General features: G+C 62.8%; 2 protein-coding genes across 2 annotated transcripts; both read left to right on the top strand.

The window, feature by feature from the left end:
- Positions 1-12: 12 nt before the first annotated feature.
- On the top strand, positions 13-7,264 carry PLOD3 (procollagen-lysine,2-oxoglutarate 5-dioxygenase 3). Its single transcript, XM_047089276.1, has 19 exons — positions 13-439; positions 868-959; positions 1,122-1,258; positions 1,368-1,531; positions 1,675-1,787; positions 1,935-1,998; positions 2,404-2,501; positions 2,734-2,835; positions 3,000-3,125; positions 3,291-3,412; positions 3,632-3,736; positions 3,833-3,958; positions 4,203-4,344; positions 4,431-4,544; positions 4,760-4,828; positions 5,305-5,409; positions 5,955-6,101; positions 6,392-6,517; positions 6,818-7,264. The coding sequence occupies exons 1-19, from the start codon at positions 319-321 to the stop codon at positions 6,971-6,973; spliced, it is 2,229 nt and encodes a 742-aa protein (XP_046945232.1). The 5' UTR covers positions 13-318; the 3' UTR covers positions 6,974-7,264.
- A 4,237-nt stretch (positions 7,265-11,501) lies between these two features.
- On the top strand, positions 11,502-14,860 carry MOGAT3 (monoacylglycerol O-acyltransferase 3). The gene is made up of 7 exons (XM_047089115.1): positions 11,502-11,574; positions 11,778-11,885; positions 11,971-12,041; positions 12,327-12,531; positions 12,914-13,088; positions 14,416-14,618; positions 14,706-14,860. The coding sequence occupies exons 1-7, from the start codon at positions 11,502-11,504 to the stop codon at positions 14,858-14,860; spliced, it is 990 nt and encodes a 329-aa protein (XP_046945071.1).
- The last annotated feature ends 368 nt before the right edge of the window (positions 14,861-15,228 follow it).

The following is a 15,228-nucleotide window of genomic DNA, read 5'->3' as shown; positions in this document are numbered from 1 at the left end:
AGACCGAAGTCCTCGGCTCGCGACCGCCGGCCCGAGCCCCCGCCTCCCGGCCGGGCGCCCCCTCTGCTGGCTCCGTGCAGCCCGCGCGCTCACGCCCGGGGACAATCCTCGCCTTGTCTACGGCGCCGGCTTCTCGAGTTTTCAGTAGCCTCGGGCTACGCCTTTTTTCCAGGGCGGAGCCCGAGCCCTGTACCTCCTCACAGCGGGCCGCAAGGCAGCCCCGGTCCCTCTGCCCACAGCCCCTCCCCGGAGTTGGGATCCAGGCGCACAGCCCAGGAGCCCTGCGGGCCTCTGTGCCTTCTCTGCCGGCTCCTCGCCATGGCCTCCTGGGGCCCGGGACTCCGGCTCCTGCTGGGAATCCTGCTGCTGCTGCTGCTGCTCCCGCCTCCTGCGACCCCTGCTTCCGACCGTCCCCGGGGCAGAGACCCGGTCAACCCAGGTGAGAGCCCCGGGAGCGGCGAGTGGATGCGGGTTTTGCGTGTCTGCCCGCAGGGTCCGAGGGGGGGGGGGTGGAGGCCTGGAGGGGGTGGCCGGCCTCTCCCAAGCCCTTGGGCCCTCCGTGGGACGAATCGCGCGGCCCCTCGCCCACCTACCCCACCCCCCCACACCTCCACCCCGAGCTGGGATTTCCAGCCTCTCCATGTGAACTCATCCCGGATTCCTGGGTGTCTCTCCCACCCAGCTCTCAATTGGAGCCGAAGTTTTGGTTGAGAAGAGTTTAAGAGGGAATCGGAAAAATAAAAATAAAAAGAATAGAAGGACAGGGGCAGAGTCGGAGGGAGGGCAAGGGGGCCTGCGGTGAGCGGAACTCGTGGGGCAGTGAGCTGGGTGAGCGGGTCCCGAGCGCCAATTCCCGGCTGGTGACAGAGAAGCTGCTGGTGATCACGGTGGCCACAGCCAAGACGGAAGGATACCGGCGTTTCCTGCGGTCAGCGGAGTTCTTCAACTACACAGTGCGGGTGAGGAGAGGAATGCCCTGTGGCCTCTAGGAGGGGATTTGCTGCCCCTGGAGCGGGCTGAGGGCTGGATGCCTGGGGCCCCACGGTGAGCCTGGTCAGGAGGGCCCACCGGGCCGGCTGAGCCCTGCCCCAGCACCGCGGGTCTCCCCCCACCCCCCACAGACCCTGGGCCTGGGACAGGAGTGGCGAGGGGGTGATGTGGCCCGAACGGTTGGTGGAGGACAGAAGGTCAGGTGGCTAAAGAAGGAAATGGAGAAATATGCTGACCGGGAGGATATGGTCATCATGTTCGTGGACAGGTAAACGGGCTGGGGCTGGGGAACAGGGCGGAGGGGCAAGCTGGAGGGGTGGGTAAGGATCCCGAGGTTCCTAGTGGCTGTCCTGCTCAGGCCCCTCTTCCTCGCCCAGCTACGACGTGATTCTGGCCGGCAGCCCCTCCGAGCTGCTGAAGAAGTTCGTCCAGAGTGGGAGTCGCCTGCTCTTCTCTGCCGAGGGCTTCTGCTGGCCCGAGTGGGGGCTGGCGGAGCAGTACCCTGAGGTGGGCACGGGGAAGCGCTTCCTCAACTCTGGTGGTGAGTGGCAGAGTGCCCAAGGCTGAGGGGCCAAGAGTGGTGGGGCTTGGGATGTTCCAGGCGCCTTCGGGCTAGAGAGGGGGTGGGGACGGGTGTCTGGGACCCTAAGAGTCTCGGAGTCAGCACCTCCCCACCCCCCACAGGGTTCATCGGCTTTGCCCCCACCATCCACCGAGTCGTCCGCCAGTGGAAGTACGAGGATGATGATGACGACCAGCTGTTCTACACACGGCTCTACCTGGACCCAGGGCTGAGGGTGGGGATGGCGGGGAGGGCGGCCCCTCGAAGCTCCGCAGGGCTGCAGGCGCCACGCGGGCTGTAGAGCTTCAGGGAGGAAGTGGAAAGAGTGGGGAGTTATGGCCCGCCCGCTCCTCGGTTAACTGCCCCATCTCATCCCATGCAGGAGAAACTCAGCCTCAATCTGGATCATAAATCCCGGATCTTTCAGAACCTCAATGGGGCTTTGGGTGAGGAGAAAGGCAGCCGGAGGGGGTCGCTGTGCCTAGCATCTGTTGGACACGTACTTTGTGCCAAGGCTCTGGGTCGGGGCTCTACTTCTGTAATTTCGTTTAACCCAACAATCCTACAAAGGGAGGGTCTGGGGTTACCACCTGTCACAGGTGAGGACGCTGCCTTTCCGAGGGACTGGGGACTCGCCCCGGTCACCCAGGTAGTGTGGTGGAGCACCCCAGGGTGGCAGTAGCCTGGTCAGTACCCTCGGAGAGAGAAGGTAGCCAATCCTCGCCCCCCCTGGAGCCACAGTCCTTCACCCTCTAGAGAAGCCGGGGTCCCCCGCCCACCATATTTAGAAGCATCTGTTGCTTGGCAGCCTTGAGAGGAAGGGAGTGTAAAGCTGGCCCTTTCTTCCCCAGATGAGATAGTTTTAAAGTTTGATCGGAATCGCGTGCGTATCCGGAATGTGGCCTATGACACACTTCCCGTCGTGGTCCATGGGAACGGTCCGACTAAGGTTTATACCCACAGACCCTGCCCCTGCCCCAGTCAGACCTGCCCCCTGCCCCTGGGTACCTCCATCCCTTCTGGACAGCCATTCCTCCCCAGCCCCCGAGGCAGAGGTGATGGGAGAGGGTCTAAGTGTCCATCCCTTCCCCTCCTGCCCTGTCCCCTGCCCGTCCTCCTGACTTTCCGCCCCTCTCCTGCTGGACTCCTTTGCTTCAGCCTCTCACTGCCTCTTCCAACAGCTCCAGCTGAATTACCTGGGAAACTATGTCCCTAATGGCTGGACTCCTCAGGGAGGCTGTGGGTTCTGCGGCCGGGACCGGAGGATACTCCCGGGGGGGCAGGTGAGGAGGGGTGCCAGGGTCGGGCAGGACAAGGCACCGAGGCAGGGGGTGCGGGGAGAGCATGCGGGACAGCAGTGCACGGGGCAAAGCTCCTGGGGACCCCCAGGACACAGCAGGGGGAGGCCTGGGCTCTCCTCTGAGCCCCAAGGTGTCGTATCTTGCAGCCTCCCCCCCGGGTGCTTCTGGCCGTGTTCGTGGAACAGCCTACCCCGTTCCTGCCCCGCTTCCTGCAGCGGCTCCTGCTCCTGGACTACCCCCCCGACAGGGTCACCCTGTTCCTGCATAACAACGTGAGACGCCCCCCTGCGCAGCCTCCCAAAGGGCCCTGCCCCCACCAGATCGGCCCAGACTCCTTCCTACACCCCTTCTGCTCACCACCTTCCCCCTCCTGTTCCTCAGGCGCCATCTTTTCTGCCCTCTCTCTCCGCTCCTCCCATCTCTCCCCCCATCTCCAGGAGGTGTACCATGAGCCCCACATTGCGGACTCCTGGCCCCAGCTCCAGGGCCACTTCTCAGCTGTGAAGCTCGTGGGGCCGGAGGAGGCCCTGACCCCGGGCGAGGCCAGGGACATGGCCATGTGAGTGAGCACTGGGAGGGGCGGACGGGGGAGGGGGAAGGGACGTTGCCTCGGTCGTTCCTCTCCGTTCACCACGTGGTCTCTGCTCGGCCTCCCAGGGGCGCCCGCCCAGCCAGGGGTCCTGGGGAGGCAAGCGCACCGCCCCCGCCCCCACGGCCCCCTCCTCCCCCCCGCCTGCTCCCGTCTTAGCTCATCTGTTCGTTGATCTGTCACCTCCAGGGACAGCTGTCGGCAGGACCCCGAGTGCGAATTCTACTTCAGCCTGGATGCTGACGCCGTCATCACCAACCAGCAGACCCTGCGCATCCTCATTGAAGAGAACAGGTCGCTTGCCCAGTTCGGCCGGAGGGAGCCCAGGTAGTCTCCGGGGAGCCCCCGACTTGTTCCCCGGGGACAGGGCTCACCTCTGCCCATCCACAGGAAGGTGATAGCGCCCATGCTGTCCCGCCACGGGAAGCTGTGGTCCAACTTCTGGGGAGCCCTGAGCCCCGACGAGTACTACGCTCGGTCCGAGGACTACGTGGAACTAGTGCAGCGGAAGCGAGTGTGAGTCCTGCCCCTGCCCTCCGGCCTGCGGCCACCCGCGTGCCCTCCCGAGGCCCCGCTCCCAGGGCTCCGGCGCGGCCTCCAGTCGCAGTGCCACAGCTGTGGGGTTGGGGGACCGGAGCGAGACCGGGGTGGCGTGACCAGCGGCGCTTCACCGGGGACGCGGCTTGGCGAGCGGGCGCCCTGGGGGAAGGGGCTCCCGGGTTGAATCGCGCCCACCTGACCCCGGTGCGGGTGCCTCCAGGGGCGTGTGGAATGTGCCCTATATATCCCAGGCGTACGTGATCCGCGGCGAGACCCTGAGGACAGAGCTGCCCCAGAGGGAGGTGTTCTCGGGCAGCGACACCGACCCGGACATGGCCTTCTGTAAGAGCCTGCGCGACAAGGTGAGTGGGGCCTGGGGGCCCCATGCTGGGGGTGCTGGGAAGCAGCCACCCGTGTCTTCTCACTCTGACCCCCGACCCGGCCCCAGGGCATCTTCCTCCACCTCAGCAATCAGCAGGAATTTGGTCGCCTCCTGGCCACCTCTCGGTATGACACAGACCATCTGCACCCTGACCTCTGGCAAATCTTCGACAACCCCCTGGTGAGTGATGGGCCTCTCGCTCAGAGAACCGGCGCGCCCTTCTCTAAAGGAGGACGCAGGCACACGTGCACGCGCACACACGCACAGTGCTCACCCGCGAGGTCTGCTACTGCCTGAGGACGGGCGGTCGTGGTAGTGGGGCCGGGGCTTCCTTGGGGGGACCAGATGGCGCGAAGAGGGCACGGGTCAAAGCGCGCACCCCTCCCCTGCCGCAGGACTGGCGGGAGCAGTACATTCACGAGAACTACAGCCGGGCCCTGGAAGGGCAGGGACTCGTGGAGCAGGTGAACCCCCCCCCCCACAGGACCCCTGACTGTGCTGGTGGCCTTTGCGCCCTGAGTCTGCCGCCTGGATTAGCGGTCTCCAAACAGACCCCCCTCCTGGGCAGAATGCTCTGCCCGGGCAGATAAAGGCACAGGCTGAGCAGACGTGCCTTCAGCTTCCCACCCTGCCACCAATCAGAGCAGTCCTCTCTTCTCTCCTGGGACCGTTAGCATAAGGAAGCTCCAAACCCGGGGCTCTAGGACCCCCCCTGCCACCTGTGCCGTGTTCTCTGAGCCACTGCCACCTTCTCTGGCCCAGCCTTTCCTGGCCCAGCGCTGGCCATGGCCTGTCCCCACGCTCGGGTCCCCAGGTCCCCGGCTTCTCTCGTCCCCTGGCTTCCCTTTCTGCTCCTGGCCTTTTCTCCGCTCTGTTGGCTTCTCCCCGAGAGGTCACCGAGCATCCCGCTGGCCCTGTTGCCCCTCTCCTGTCTTCTCAGCCGTGTCCAGACGTGTACTGGTTCCCGCTGCTGTCAGACCAGATGTGCGACGAGCTGGTGGAGGAAATGGAGCATTACGGCCAGTGGTCAGGAGGCCGGCATGAGGTGAGGGGGGCTGGGTAGTGAGGAGGGAGGGCTCCCCGAGGAGGGAGGTGTGGCCGGGAGCCAGGGACATGGAATCAAGAGAGTGGCACCAAAGAGGGGTCCCCAAGGGGGAGAGGACCCACAGAGGGCACAACCGTGTTCATTCATTCATTCATTCATTCAAGAAACACTAACCGGGCAGGCAAGTCCCAGGTGCCGCCACTGACCTAGGCAGTGTGGTGCACTGGGCGGTGCTGGCCGAGCCCCCCTGCACCTCACCCGCTATAGTCAGTGGCAGGAGCTACTTCTGAAGGCTGCGCCCGGCAGCCCAGATGCTGTGGGAGTCACGGGGCGGGGGGGGGGGCCCTCGGCCCAGACACGGGGGATCCGAGGGGCTTCGCAGAAGAGATGACGTCTTCACTGAGACACAGAGGGCCTGCAGGAGCGAGTCAGGCTGAGTAGGCGAGGCTTCCAGACCCAGGTTCCACTGAGCTTTAAGGTCCGAGAGCAAGAGGAAGGGGGAGGCTGGCACCGCCCCGTTGGGGCTCAGTGCCGGCCGCCCACAGGACTCAAGGCTGGCTGGAGGCTACGAGAACGTGCCCACCGTAGACATCCACATGAAGCAGGTGGGCTATGAGGACCAGTGGCTGCAGCTGCTGAGGACGTACGTGGGGCCCATGACAGAGAGCCTGTTCCCAGGCTACCACACCAAGGTGGGCCGCTGCCCCCTGCCCCGCCTCCACCTTCCCACACCCCGGTCCTGGCTGGAAGTCTCCACGCAGCGCCCTTTGGGCCCTGGTGGCGTCTGGAAGCCCGCGGAAAGGGATACCGCAGGAGGGCAGCCGGGGGTGGGGGGCAGTTAGCAGCGACACCCCTGCAGCCCCGCCCCCTCCCCCCCCCCCCCCCCCCGGACAGGGCCTTCACCCCCTCAGAAGCATCACAACCCCCCCCCCCCCAACCTCACAGCCGCGCTTCCAGCCTGTTCTCTCGCGCCCCCCCACAGACCCGAGCGGTGATGAACTTTGTGGTCCGCTACCGGCCAGATGAGCAGCCCTCTCTGCGGCCCCATCACGACTCTTCCACCTTCACTCTCAACGTCGCCCTCAACCACAAGGGCCTGGATTATGAGGTGAGCCCGCACCGCCGGGGGCCCTCCGCTCACGCGTGCGCGCGCACACACTCTGCCCCTGGACCTTGCCGTCCCGCCCCTGGCTCCTGACAGCGTTCAGTCAGCCACCCTGCCCCCCCCCCCCACCATGTCCTCTCCCGGCTCCGCCTCCGCCGGGCTGCCTGCCCCGCCCTCCTGGGCCTCCCTTGTCTGCCTCTCACCCCCTTGTGGCTGTCTGCCCCCCAGGCCCAGCCCCCTCCCCCTCCCCCTCCCCCTCCCCTGTATGCTCACGCTCCACTTCTGTCCCCCGTCCTCTTCCAGGGAGGTGGCTGCCGCTTCTTGCGCTATGACTGCATAGTCTCGTCCCCACGGAAGGGCTGGGGGCTCCTGCATCCTGGCCGCCTCACCCACTACCACGAGGGGCTGCCCACCACTCGGGGCACTCGCTACATCATGGTGTCCTTTGTCGACCCCTGACACTCAACCACTCCGCCAGACCTGCCCTGCCGCTGTGCCTTCCCGGGGGCCCCCTCCGTGGAAGGGGGTCTGTCTGGCGCCTCGCTTCCTGAGCGGATGTTCGGTGTGCCTGGGACTGAATGTGTCGCCTCCCCCCCCCCCAACACGCGGCCCTCTCAGGAAGCTCCTGGAGCCCCCCCTTGCCCCTCCCCACAGTCCCCAAGGACCCCTGGGGAGAAGGCTTTGAGGGCTCCCCGTGTGATAAATTATTGTTTCTCACCCTCTCAATAAAGGAGGATTTGTAAGCCTTGAGTCCCTGTAAGTCTCTCGCCTCCCTACTGACCCCAGCTCCCTTCTGCCACCAGAGTAGAGGGGACGCCAAAGACAAACACCAGAGAAGAGGAAAAGGCAGAAGCAGATGGTAGAGCAGTGTGGGAACCTGGAAACTTCCGTGGATCCCGTATCTGTCTCCCCCCGCCTCTTTTTTTTTTAATGTTTTATTTTCTTTATTTTGAGAGACAGAGCGCAAGTGGGGGGAAGGGCAGAGAGAGAGGGAGACACAGAATCCGAAGCAGGCTCCAGGCTCCGAGCTGTCAGCACAGAACCCGATGCCGGGTTCGAACCCACCAACGCGAGATCATGACCTGAGCCGAAGTCGAACGCTTTACCGACTGAACCACCCCGGCGCCCCAAGCCTGCCTTCTTGATGGGTGGGGCTGGTCACCCCTCCATGTGGACTGAGCATCTCTCTGGCCATACTTCTCAGCACATCTCCCCCCTGGTCTCCCTGCAGACGGAAGACGGCTGAGTAGGGACGGGAGAAAATACCTCCTGGTGAGGTCCCTGGAGGGGGAAACCCGCACGAGAGTGAATCAGGGGACAGGGACAGAAACAACGATGTGTCAGTCTGTGGCACTGGAAGACGCTGGTTCATCCTGTCTCATGCACTGAGCACCCCCTATCTGCTGGGCACTTGTCAGCTGTGCTGATGGGAACCAGACCTGTCTTCTGGTTGCTTACAGCCTGGGGGAGACCTCAGTCAGAAAATCACCATGAAGGTCATTTCCCCGACGGGGAGGCCGATAAGTTTTGGGGCGCCTGGTGGCGCAGTCAGTTAAGCGTCCGACTTCAGCCAGGTCACGATCTCACGGTCCGTGAGTTCGAGCCCCGCGTCGGGCTCTGGGCTGATGGCTCAGAGCCTGGAGCCTGTTTCCAATTCTGTGTCTCCCTCTCTCTCTGCCCCTCCCTGTTCATGCTCTGTCTCTCTCTGTCCCAAAAATAAATAAACGTTGGGAAAAAAAAAAATTAAAAAAAAAAAGTTAAAAAAAAAAAAAAAGAAAATCACCATGAAGGATGAAAGTGGGAACGTCTTTTATGCTAGGAGAGCGAGTGATAGAGGCACCGAATGGGGCCTGTGTCAGACTCTTCTAAAGAAGTGATATTCCTGGGACGCCTGGGTGGCTCAGTCGGTTGAGCGTCCGACTTCGGCTCAGGTCATGATCTCACAGTTTGTGAGTTCGAGCCCCGTGTCAGGCTCTGTGCAGACAGCTCAGGGCCTGGAGCCTGCTTCAGATTCTGTGTCTCTGTCTCTCTGTCTCTCTGTTTCTCTCAAAAATAAATAAACACTAAAAAAAATTTTTTTCTTAATTTAAGAAGTGTCATTCCCTGACCTGGAGAAGCTAGCAGTCCACAGCTCTGGCCAGTGTTGGGGGGAGGACCATGGCAATGTGAGGCACCCTTGGAGGGTGTGCTCTTCGGGGCTCACCAATCATTGGCCTTTGCCAAAAAACCCTTCCCTCTGGGATGTCTCCCCCACGGAGGCCTGAGCTACTCCTTAGGGGCCGGCCAGGGCGACTAAAGAGTTTTCTAACTGTTCTCACTCGTGTGGGGAGCTCTGCCATTGGTGATACACACCCGCTTTCCCAGACCTCTGTCAGCCTGGCTATTCACAAAGGCCCAAGGCCCAAACACCTTCCTCACCCCCAGGCTCCTGGCCACACCCCTGGGCATTTCTGTTTGGTCCTATTGGTCACGGGCCCGTGGGTTCACAGAGTGGTTAACTCTTCATCCTGGGGCTCACAAGGGTACGGTGTGCAGCAAAGAGGGTGGAAACGGGGGCCGAACCAGGACCACGGGCCAGGGCTGGTGGGCTGGACCATGAGGAGAGTGCTTAAGAGCCCATGGCAGCCCCTGTGGGATCACCCCTCCACAGCGTGCCGGCCTCCTGCAGGGTCTCCAAGCGGTGGCCGTCCTTCAGTGGATCTTCTTTTGGGGCTCGGTGAGTGAGTCCCAGCATCCGGCACCCACTTTCCCCTTTCCAGGAGGGAGGCAGGGCAGGGATCTCTGGGGGCCCTTGAAGGCATAGAAGGAATGAGCCGGGACAGAAGGGCCTGAAACCATGCAACAGGCAAGAGGGGGTCCTGAGTGTCACCCCCGCCGCTCCATTCTACAGCCCAGGTGTGCCTGGCCGCGCTCAGCCCCGCGATCCTAGGCAGAGCCTGGATCCTAGCCCTCCTCTACCTGGTCTGGCTCTCTGGAGACAGGGACTGGCCACACGCAGGAGGCCACTGCTCTGCCTGGGTGGGCAACTGGGCCATCTGGAGACATTTCCAAGATGGCTTTCCTGTCTTGGTGAGGGGCACCCAGGAACAGTGTGCCGCGTGGGGGCAAGGCTTTGGAACCGACTCTTCTCTGGTCACCCCTGAAAGTCTGATCTCACTGCCAGGATGGGGGTATGTTCCCTGCAGAAGCCAGCAACTTCTGCACAGACACCTCGGGCTTCTTGGGCCTCTTTCCAGGCCTCTGGCCGCACCTGCTCAGGCTGTCAGGTTGGTTCCACCTCCCTCGCTTCCGGGACTACACCATGTGTAGTGGTGAGGAGGGGGCAGGTCAGCCTCAGCACCCCCCAGTCCTAGCTGGCGACTCCTACTTCAACCTCCTGCCCTGGGGCACTGGGCGGGGGGGGGGGGGCCCTCCGGGTCCCAGCTCTACCTGCCTGGTGTCCTCCTACCCCTTTTCTCAAGGACCCAGGCATCAGGCCCCCTGCCTCTGCCCTCACCCCAGGTTTGCTGTCCTCTGACAAGGCCAGCGCCGCCTATCTGCTGTCCCGGCCTGAGGGCGGCCAGGTGGCAGTCCTGGCCGCGGGAGGGCTCCTGGAAGCGCTGGACCCAAAAGCGAGTGCGCTAACCTTGCGGATCCGGAATCAGAAGGGGTTTGTCAAGTTGGCACTGAGGAAGCGGCCAGTGGCCGGGCGGGACACCCGCGGGCTGCCCTGTCCGGGAGGAGTGCAGAGGGCCGGCCCCGGTCAGGGATGGGGGTGGGGGGTGGGAGGGTGAGGGACTCAGAGTCAGGCATGCCCCCTCGCTCTCCTGGGGCCTGTCTTCTCTCTCGGGGAGAACGAGCTCTTCCAGCAGTTCCCGAGCCCTCCGGGCTCTTGGCGCGGAGAGCGCAGGAGGCGCCGAGGCCGCTGCTGAGGGTCGCCCTGCGGCTGTTCCACGGGAGCCTGCGTCTCCTCCCGCCCTTTCGCACGCCCCCCGGCACCGGCGGGGAGCCCCGGCCTCGGCCCACTCCTCCCCCCGCCCGCGCACCGGCTCCCCCCGGAGCTCGGGCCCCGCGCGCTCCCAGCTCCGGGAGGTGAAGGTCCCCGGCTGCGGGCCGCACCTCTGCCGTGCCGGCTCCACCCCCCCCTCCCCCACAGGCTGGCCTTGGGCGACTGCTCGAGGCCTGAACTCCGTCCCTCACCGTCGGGCGGGTGGGCGGGAAGGGGACGGGATGAGGGAGCCAGCGACCGCCCCTCTCACCTCCCGTTCTGCCCGCAGTGCCCCCCCCCACCGCCCCACCGCCCCACCCCCCAATCCTGCCGTCCGTTGCTCGCGGCCCAGCGGGGCGCAGGTGGACGCGCTGCCCGCGCTCTAGGTGGAGAGGCTCACGCAGCTGTTCAGGAGCACAAGGCGCGCTGCGCCTTCCCCGCCCACCCGCACCTCGCCTTCCCCAGGGCACGCAGGTCCCCGCGGCGACTTGGGGAGGGGAGGGAAATTAAACGTGGGAACAGAGCCGCAACGTGTGCGTGTTCGTGCGTGTTCCTGCGCGGCCGTGCCTCCGGATGACCTTGACACCCCCGGAGACCTGCTCTCCGGGACGCGCGCTTGGAGAGCGCACGGCCTCGGCGGGGGCTTCTGGCCACGGCGGGCCGGCGGCGGGGGCCCAGTCGGCGGGCTCCCCAGCTTCTCCTGAGACTCCTTTCCACAATCGACGCCCCACCTCCCTCGCACACTTCCTGTCGCCTCCCACCTCCACCCCGAGGACCTCCTTGCAAGTTCAAAGATCATGCTGGAGACTGGCGCTTCGGATCCAAGATCTCCCCGTCCACTCCACAAACGCGCACCACACACCCGCGGTTCCGAGGGGGCCCCGAGGGCTTGGCCTTCTCGGGAGAAAGCCATCCCGTCGGTGCCCAAACCTTCCTGGTTTGTGCTCGGGCCCCTGGAGCCCCGCTGGCAGAGGGGAGCTACTGGCAGAGGAGTCTCCGACGCCCCCGCTGCGCCTCGCCATGAAAACCGCGCGGAAGCAGTGGCTGGAAGCAATAAGCGCCTACCAATTCGTGCTGTGTTTCCTCTTCATGGGTGAGAGGCCTGCTGGCCCGGGGTCCCCAAGGAGAGCAGGGAGTGGGGGCAGGAAAGCTAGAGCCCCCCTTGCAAAGGGAGCAGGAGAGAGCCAGAGGTGGCTGGCTGCACCAGGGCGATCTGAGCGGGGAGGAGAGCAGGCGCTGGGTGCGATGACCCAGCCTCAAAAGCGAAGTGACTTTTCTTTCTCATCTTTCACCCAGGTCCTTTCTTCTCCCTTCTCCTCCTCTTCCTCCTCTTCACTCCACTCTGGTCTTTCTCTGTTCTCTACTTGGTGTGGTTCTTCCTGGACTGGGACACTCCCAACCGAGGTGAGCTTGGCCGGACTTGCACTGGGGGAGGAAGAAAGGTGGCTGAGCGCCCCAGGCATTCTTCCACCCACCTCTCTGCCCCAAGGTGGAAGGCGCTTTGCGTTCGTGAAAACCTGGAGTATGTGGAAAGAGCTAAGGGATTATTTTCCGGTCAAGGTGAGAGGTCACCATCCACAGAGACTCTCTGCCTCCTCCCTCTCCCCCCACCCTCACCCCCCACACCCGCTCACCCCTGCCTATGCAACCCCTGGGCTTTCTAAACTCAGACAATGGGGCACGCGGAAGGGGGCCCGAGTGGTGTTCCAGAGTAGCCCCTGCCCCTGCTGTTGGCCCGGGGAGGACCTTGAACTCTGAAGCCTGTTTGGGGTGGAGGGAGACTCTTTTCATCTGCTGTCTTGCCGTCCACGCCTCTTCCTCCTCCTCCTGCCCGACGCCCCCAAGCTGGTGAAAACAGCAGAGCTGCCCCCGGACCGGAACTATGTGATCGGTGGTCACCCACACGGGATCATGAGCGCGGGAATTTTCGCTAATTTCAACACGGAGATGAACGACTTCTCCAAGCACTTCCCCGGGATTCGGCTCACGTTGGCGGGACTGAGCTCCATGTTCTACTTCCCGATCTACCGAGACTATACCTCGTCCTACGGTGAGGCGGCCCTCCCCCACCAGGGCCAGACCGCCTCCCACTCGGCCAGCTGGGCGGGTGGGAGGCAGTCTGGTGAGGGTGGGGGGGGGGCCTCACCGTAGGACGCGGTATGGCCTCTGACCGATTGGGAAGTGGAGGATGAAGCCAGGCCTGGCACCCAGCGGTAATGTTGGCCGGGCTCACAGTAGGTGGCAAGGAGTAGCTTTGGGGCAAGTGTCCTGCCTCCTTGCGGGGAGAGGCACTATAGGTCACACTGACACGGGCACGGGACAGCAGACTTGGAAGGAATGGGGGTGTGGGGCTCACACGCCAAAAGGGTGAGCGAGGGACCAGGCAGCCCGGGAGCCGGTGGTGATTGCTCCCCACCTCGGCATGCATGCAGGGGTTTGTTCTGTGAATCGGAGGAGCCTGGACTTTATTCTCTCTCAGCCCCAGCCAGGGCAGGCTGTGGTCATCATAATTGGGGGCGCCCAGGAGGCCCTGTATGCAATCCCAGGGAGGCACCACCTCATTCTGCGGAATCGCAAAGGCTTCGTGCGCCTGGCACTGAGACACGGGTGAGTGGGGCGCAAGTGCCCAGCCCCGGGGTGCTGGTGAATTTTGCATTGCATCTGGGGGCCCACGCTCTCTGTCCCTACATATCCAGGTCCCTGTAGCTGGGCCTCTGTGTCCCCAGAGCCCACACTGTGCCCTGCGCCTATTGGCCTCGCATGTCAGCACTTTTTTTTTTAATGTTTATTTATTTTTGAGAGAGACACACACACACACACACACACACACACACATGGAGACAGTGTGAGTGAGGAAGGGGCAGAGAGAGACAGAGACACAGAATCCGAAGCAGGCTCCAGGCTCTGAGCTGTCTGCATAGAGCCCGACGCGGGGTTTGAACTCACAAGCCTCCAGATTGTGACCTGAGCTGAAGTCGGGCGCTCAACAGACGGAGCACCCCCCACCATCCGCCCCGGCCGGCACCCCCTCTCATGTCAACACTTGAGGGTTTTTTCTCTGTTTCAACACCATACCCACTTTCGGCCAGTCTTCCCTCTCTGAAAGAGGCAGGATCATAGCTCGAGTAGCAGGACCTTGTGCTCAGAAGCCCCGGGTTCAAATCCCTTTCTGACTCTACCTCAAAGGCGAGACCTCGGACATGTTTCTTTACTTGCGAAATAGGACTAATCCCTAATTTTACAACGATATTGTGGTTGCAAAGATTAGATGAGAAAATGTATACAGTCGACTCTTGAACAACACAGGTTTGAGCTGCCTGGGTCCCCTCTGCATGGATATGTTTAAAACATTTTTTTAAGTTTATTTATTTATTTTGAGAGAGTGAGAGCAGGGGAGGTGCAGCAATGGAGGGGCAGAAGATCCGAAGCAGGCTCTGTGCTGACAGCTGAGAACCCAGTGCGGGGCTTGAACTCACAAACAGTGAGATCATGACCTGAGCCAAAGTTGGACGCTCAACCGGCTGAGCCCCCCAGGCGCCCCTTAATAGCACTTTCTTTCCTCTAGCTCACTTTAGGGTAAAAATCCAGTAGAAAGAACAGCTACAAGTATGTGTTAATCGACTGTTCGTGTCACTGGTCATGCCGTTAGGACTTGAGTTTTGGGGGAGCTGTAGGAGGAGTTTTGTCTGTACCAGGGTGGGGGTCAGGGCCCCCTAAGCGCCATGTGGTTCAAGGCTCAGCTGGGGAGGAAGGCCCGGTACGCAATCATTCCTCAAGAATTGTGAGTCCTTTCTTCCAGATCTTTCTTGGTCATTTGCTCGAAAAGGCCTCGGGAAGGGGAGCCAGGCGTGGGAGGGATTTGCAGCCCCGTCCGGGGGCTCCCCGAGAGCCGCTGGCCCGAACACGCCTCCTCTCTCTTGCTGTCCCTGCTCAGCGCCTCCCTGGTGCCCGTGTACTCCTTTGGAGAGAATGATATCTTCCATCTGAAGGCTTTTGCCCCCGGCTCCTGGCAATACCTGTGCCAGGTTGCCTTCAAGAAGCTCACGGGCTACTCACCTTGCATCTTCTGGGGTCGCGGACTCTTCTCGGCCAACTCCTGGGGCCTGCTGCCCTTTGCCAGGCCCATCACCACTGTGGGTGAGTGCCCGTCTCTGGGGGAGGAGAGCGGGCCGTCAGCTGTACGGCCAATCCCGCACCTCACCCCTGTCTGCCCTCTCCCTGCAGTGGGCCGCCCCATTCCGGTGCCCCAGGTCCTCTGCCCCACCGAGGAGGAGGTCAACCACTACCACAGGCTCTACATGCAGGCTCTGGAGACACTGTTTGAGGAGCACAAGGAAAGCTGTGGCGTCCCTGCCTCAACCCACCTCAACTTTATCTAGCCTCTTCCCCGCCCCCCAGCCCCCAGCCCCCTGGGACCTCCACCTATGGCCAGCTGTACCACTCCAATAAAAGCTCTTTCTCTCCCACCACTGCTTTGTAGAATCGGCTGCCTGCAGGGCTCACGCTGTGCCTCCGTGGGTAACCCGCCCCCACTCTCACGTGCCACGGAGCTGCTTTAGTATCTTTTTTTTTTTTTTTTAACATTTATCCATTTTTGAGAGACAGAGAAAACATGTGAGCGGGGGAGGGGCAGAGAGAGAGAGGGAGACACAGAATCCGAAGCGGGCCTCAAGCTTCGAGCTGTCAGCACAGAGCCCGACACGGGGCTCGAACCCACGAACCACGAGATCATGACCTGAGCCAAAGT

Source organism: Lynx rufus, unplaced genomic scaffold (assembly GCF_022079265.1).
Source record: "Lynx rufus isolate CCGP_SWC_20201006 ecotype Redwood Valley unplaced genomic scaffold, mLynRuf1.p SCAF_27, whole genome shotgun sequence".
NCBI lineage: Eukaryota > Metazoa > Chordata > Mammalia > Carnivora > Felidae > Lynx > Lynx rufus.
The sequence above is the reverse complement of the archived record's forward strand: the minus strand, read 5'-3'. Positions and strand labels throughout refer to the sequence as shown.

What these genes read in the sequence shown, in the direction of transcription:
- PLOD3 (XM_047089276.1), top strand. Translation starts at nt 319, where the DNA reads ATGGCCTCCTGGGGCCCGGGACTCCGGCTCCTGCTGGGAATCCTGCTG. An exon ending in GGATACTCCCGGGGGGGCAG is followed by an intron (nt 2,836 to 2,999) that starts GTGAGGAGGGGT and finishes CGTATCTTGCAG; the next exon opens with CCTCCCCCCCGGGTGCTTCT. An exon ending in AAATCTTCGACAACCCCCTG is followed by an intron (nt 4,545 to 4,759) that starts GTGAGTGATGGG and finishes CCCCTGCCGCAG; the next exon opens with GACTGGCGGGAGCAGTACAT.
- MOGAT3 (XM_047089115.1), top strand. Translation starts at nt 11,502, where the DNA reads ATGAAAACCGCGCGGAAGCAGTGGCTGGAAGCAATAAGCGCCTACCAA. An exon ending in CTGGGACACTCCCAACCGAG is followed by an intron (nt 11,886 to 11,970) that starts GTGAGCTTGGCC and finishes CTCTGCCCCAAG; the next exon opens with GTGGAAGGCGCTTTGCGTTC. An exon ending in GGGATTATTTTCCGGTCAAG is followed by an intron (nt 12,042 to 12,326) that starts GTGAGAGGTCAC and finishes GACGCCCCCAAG; the next exon opens with CTGGTGAAAACAGCAGAGCT.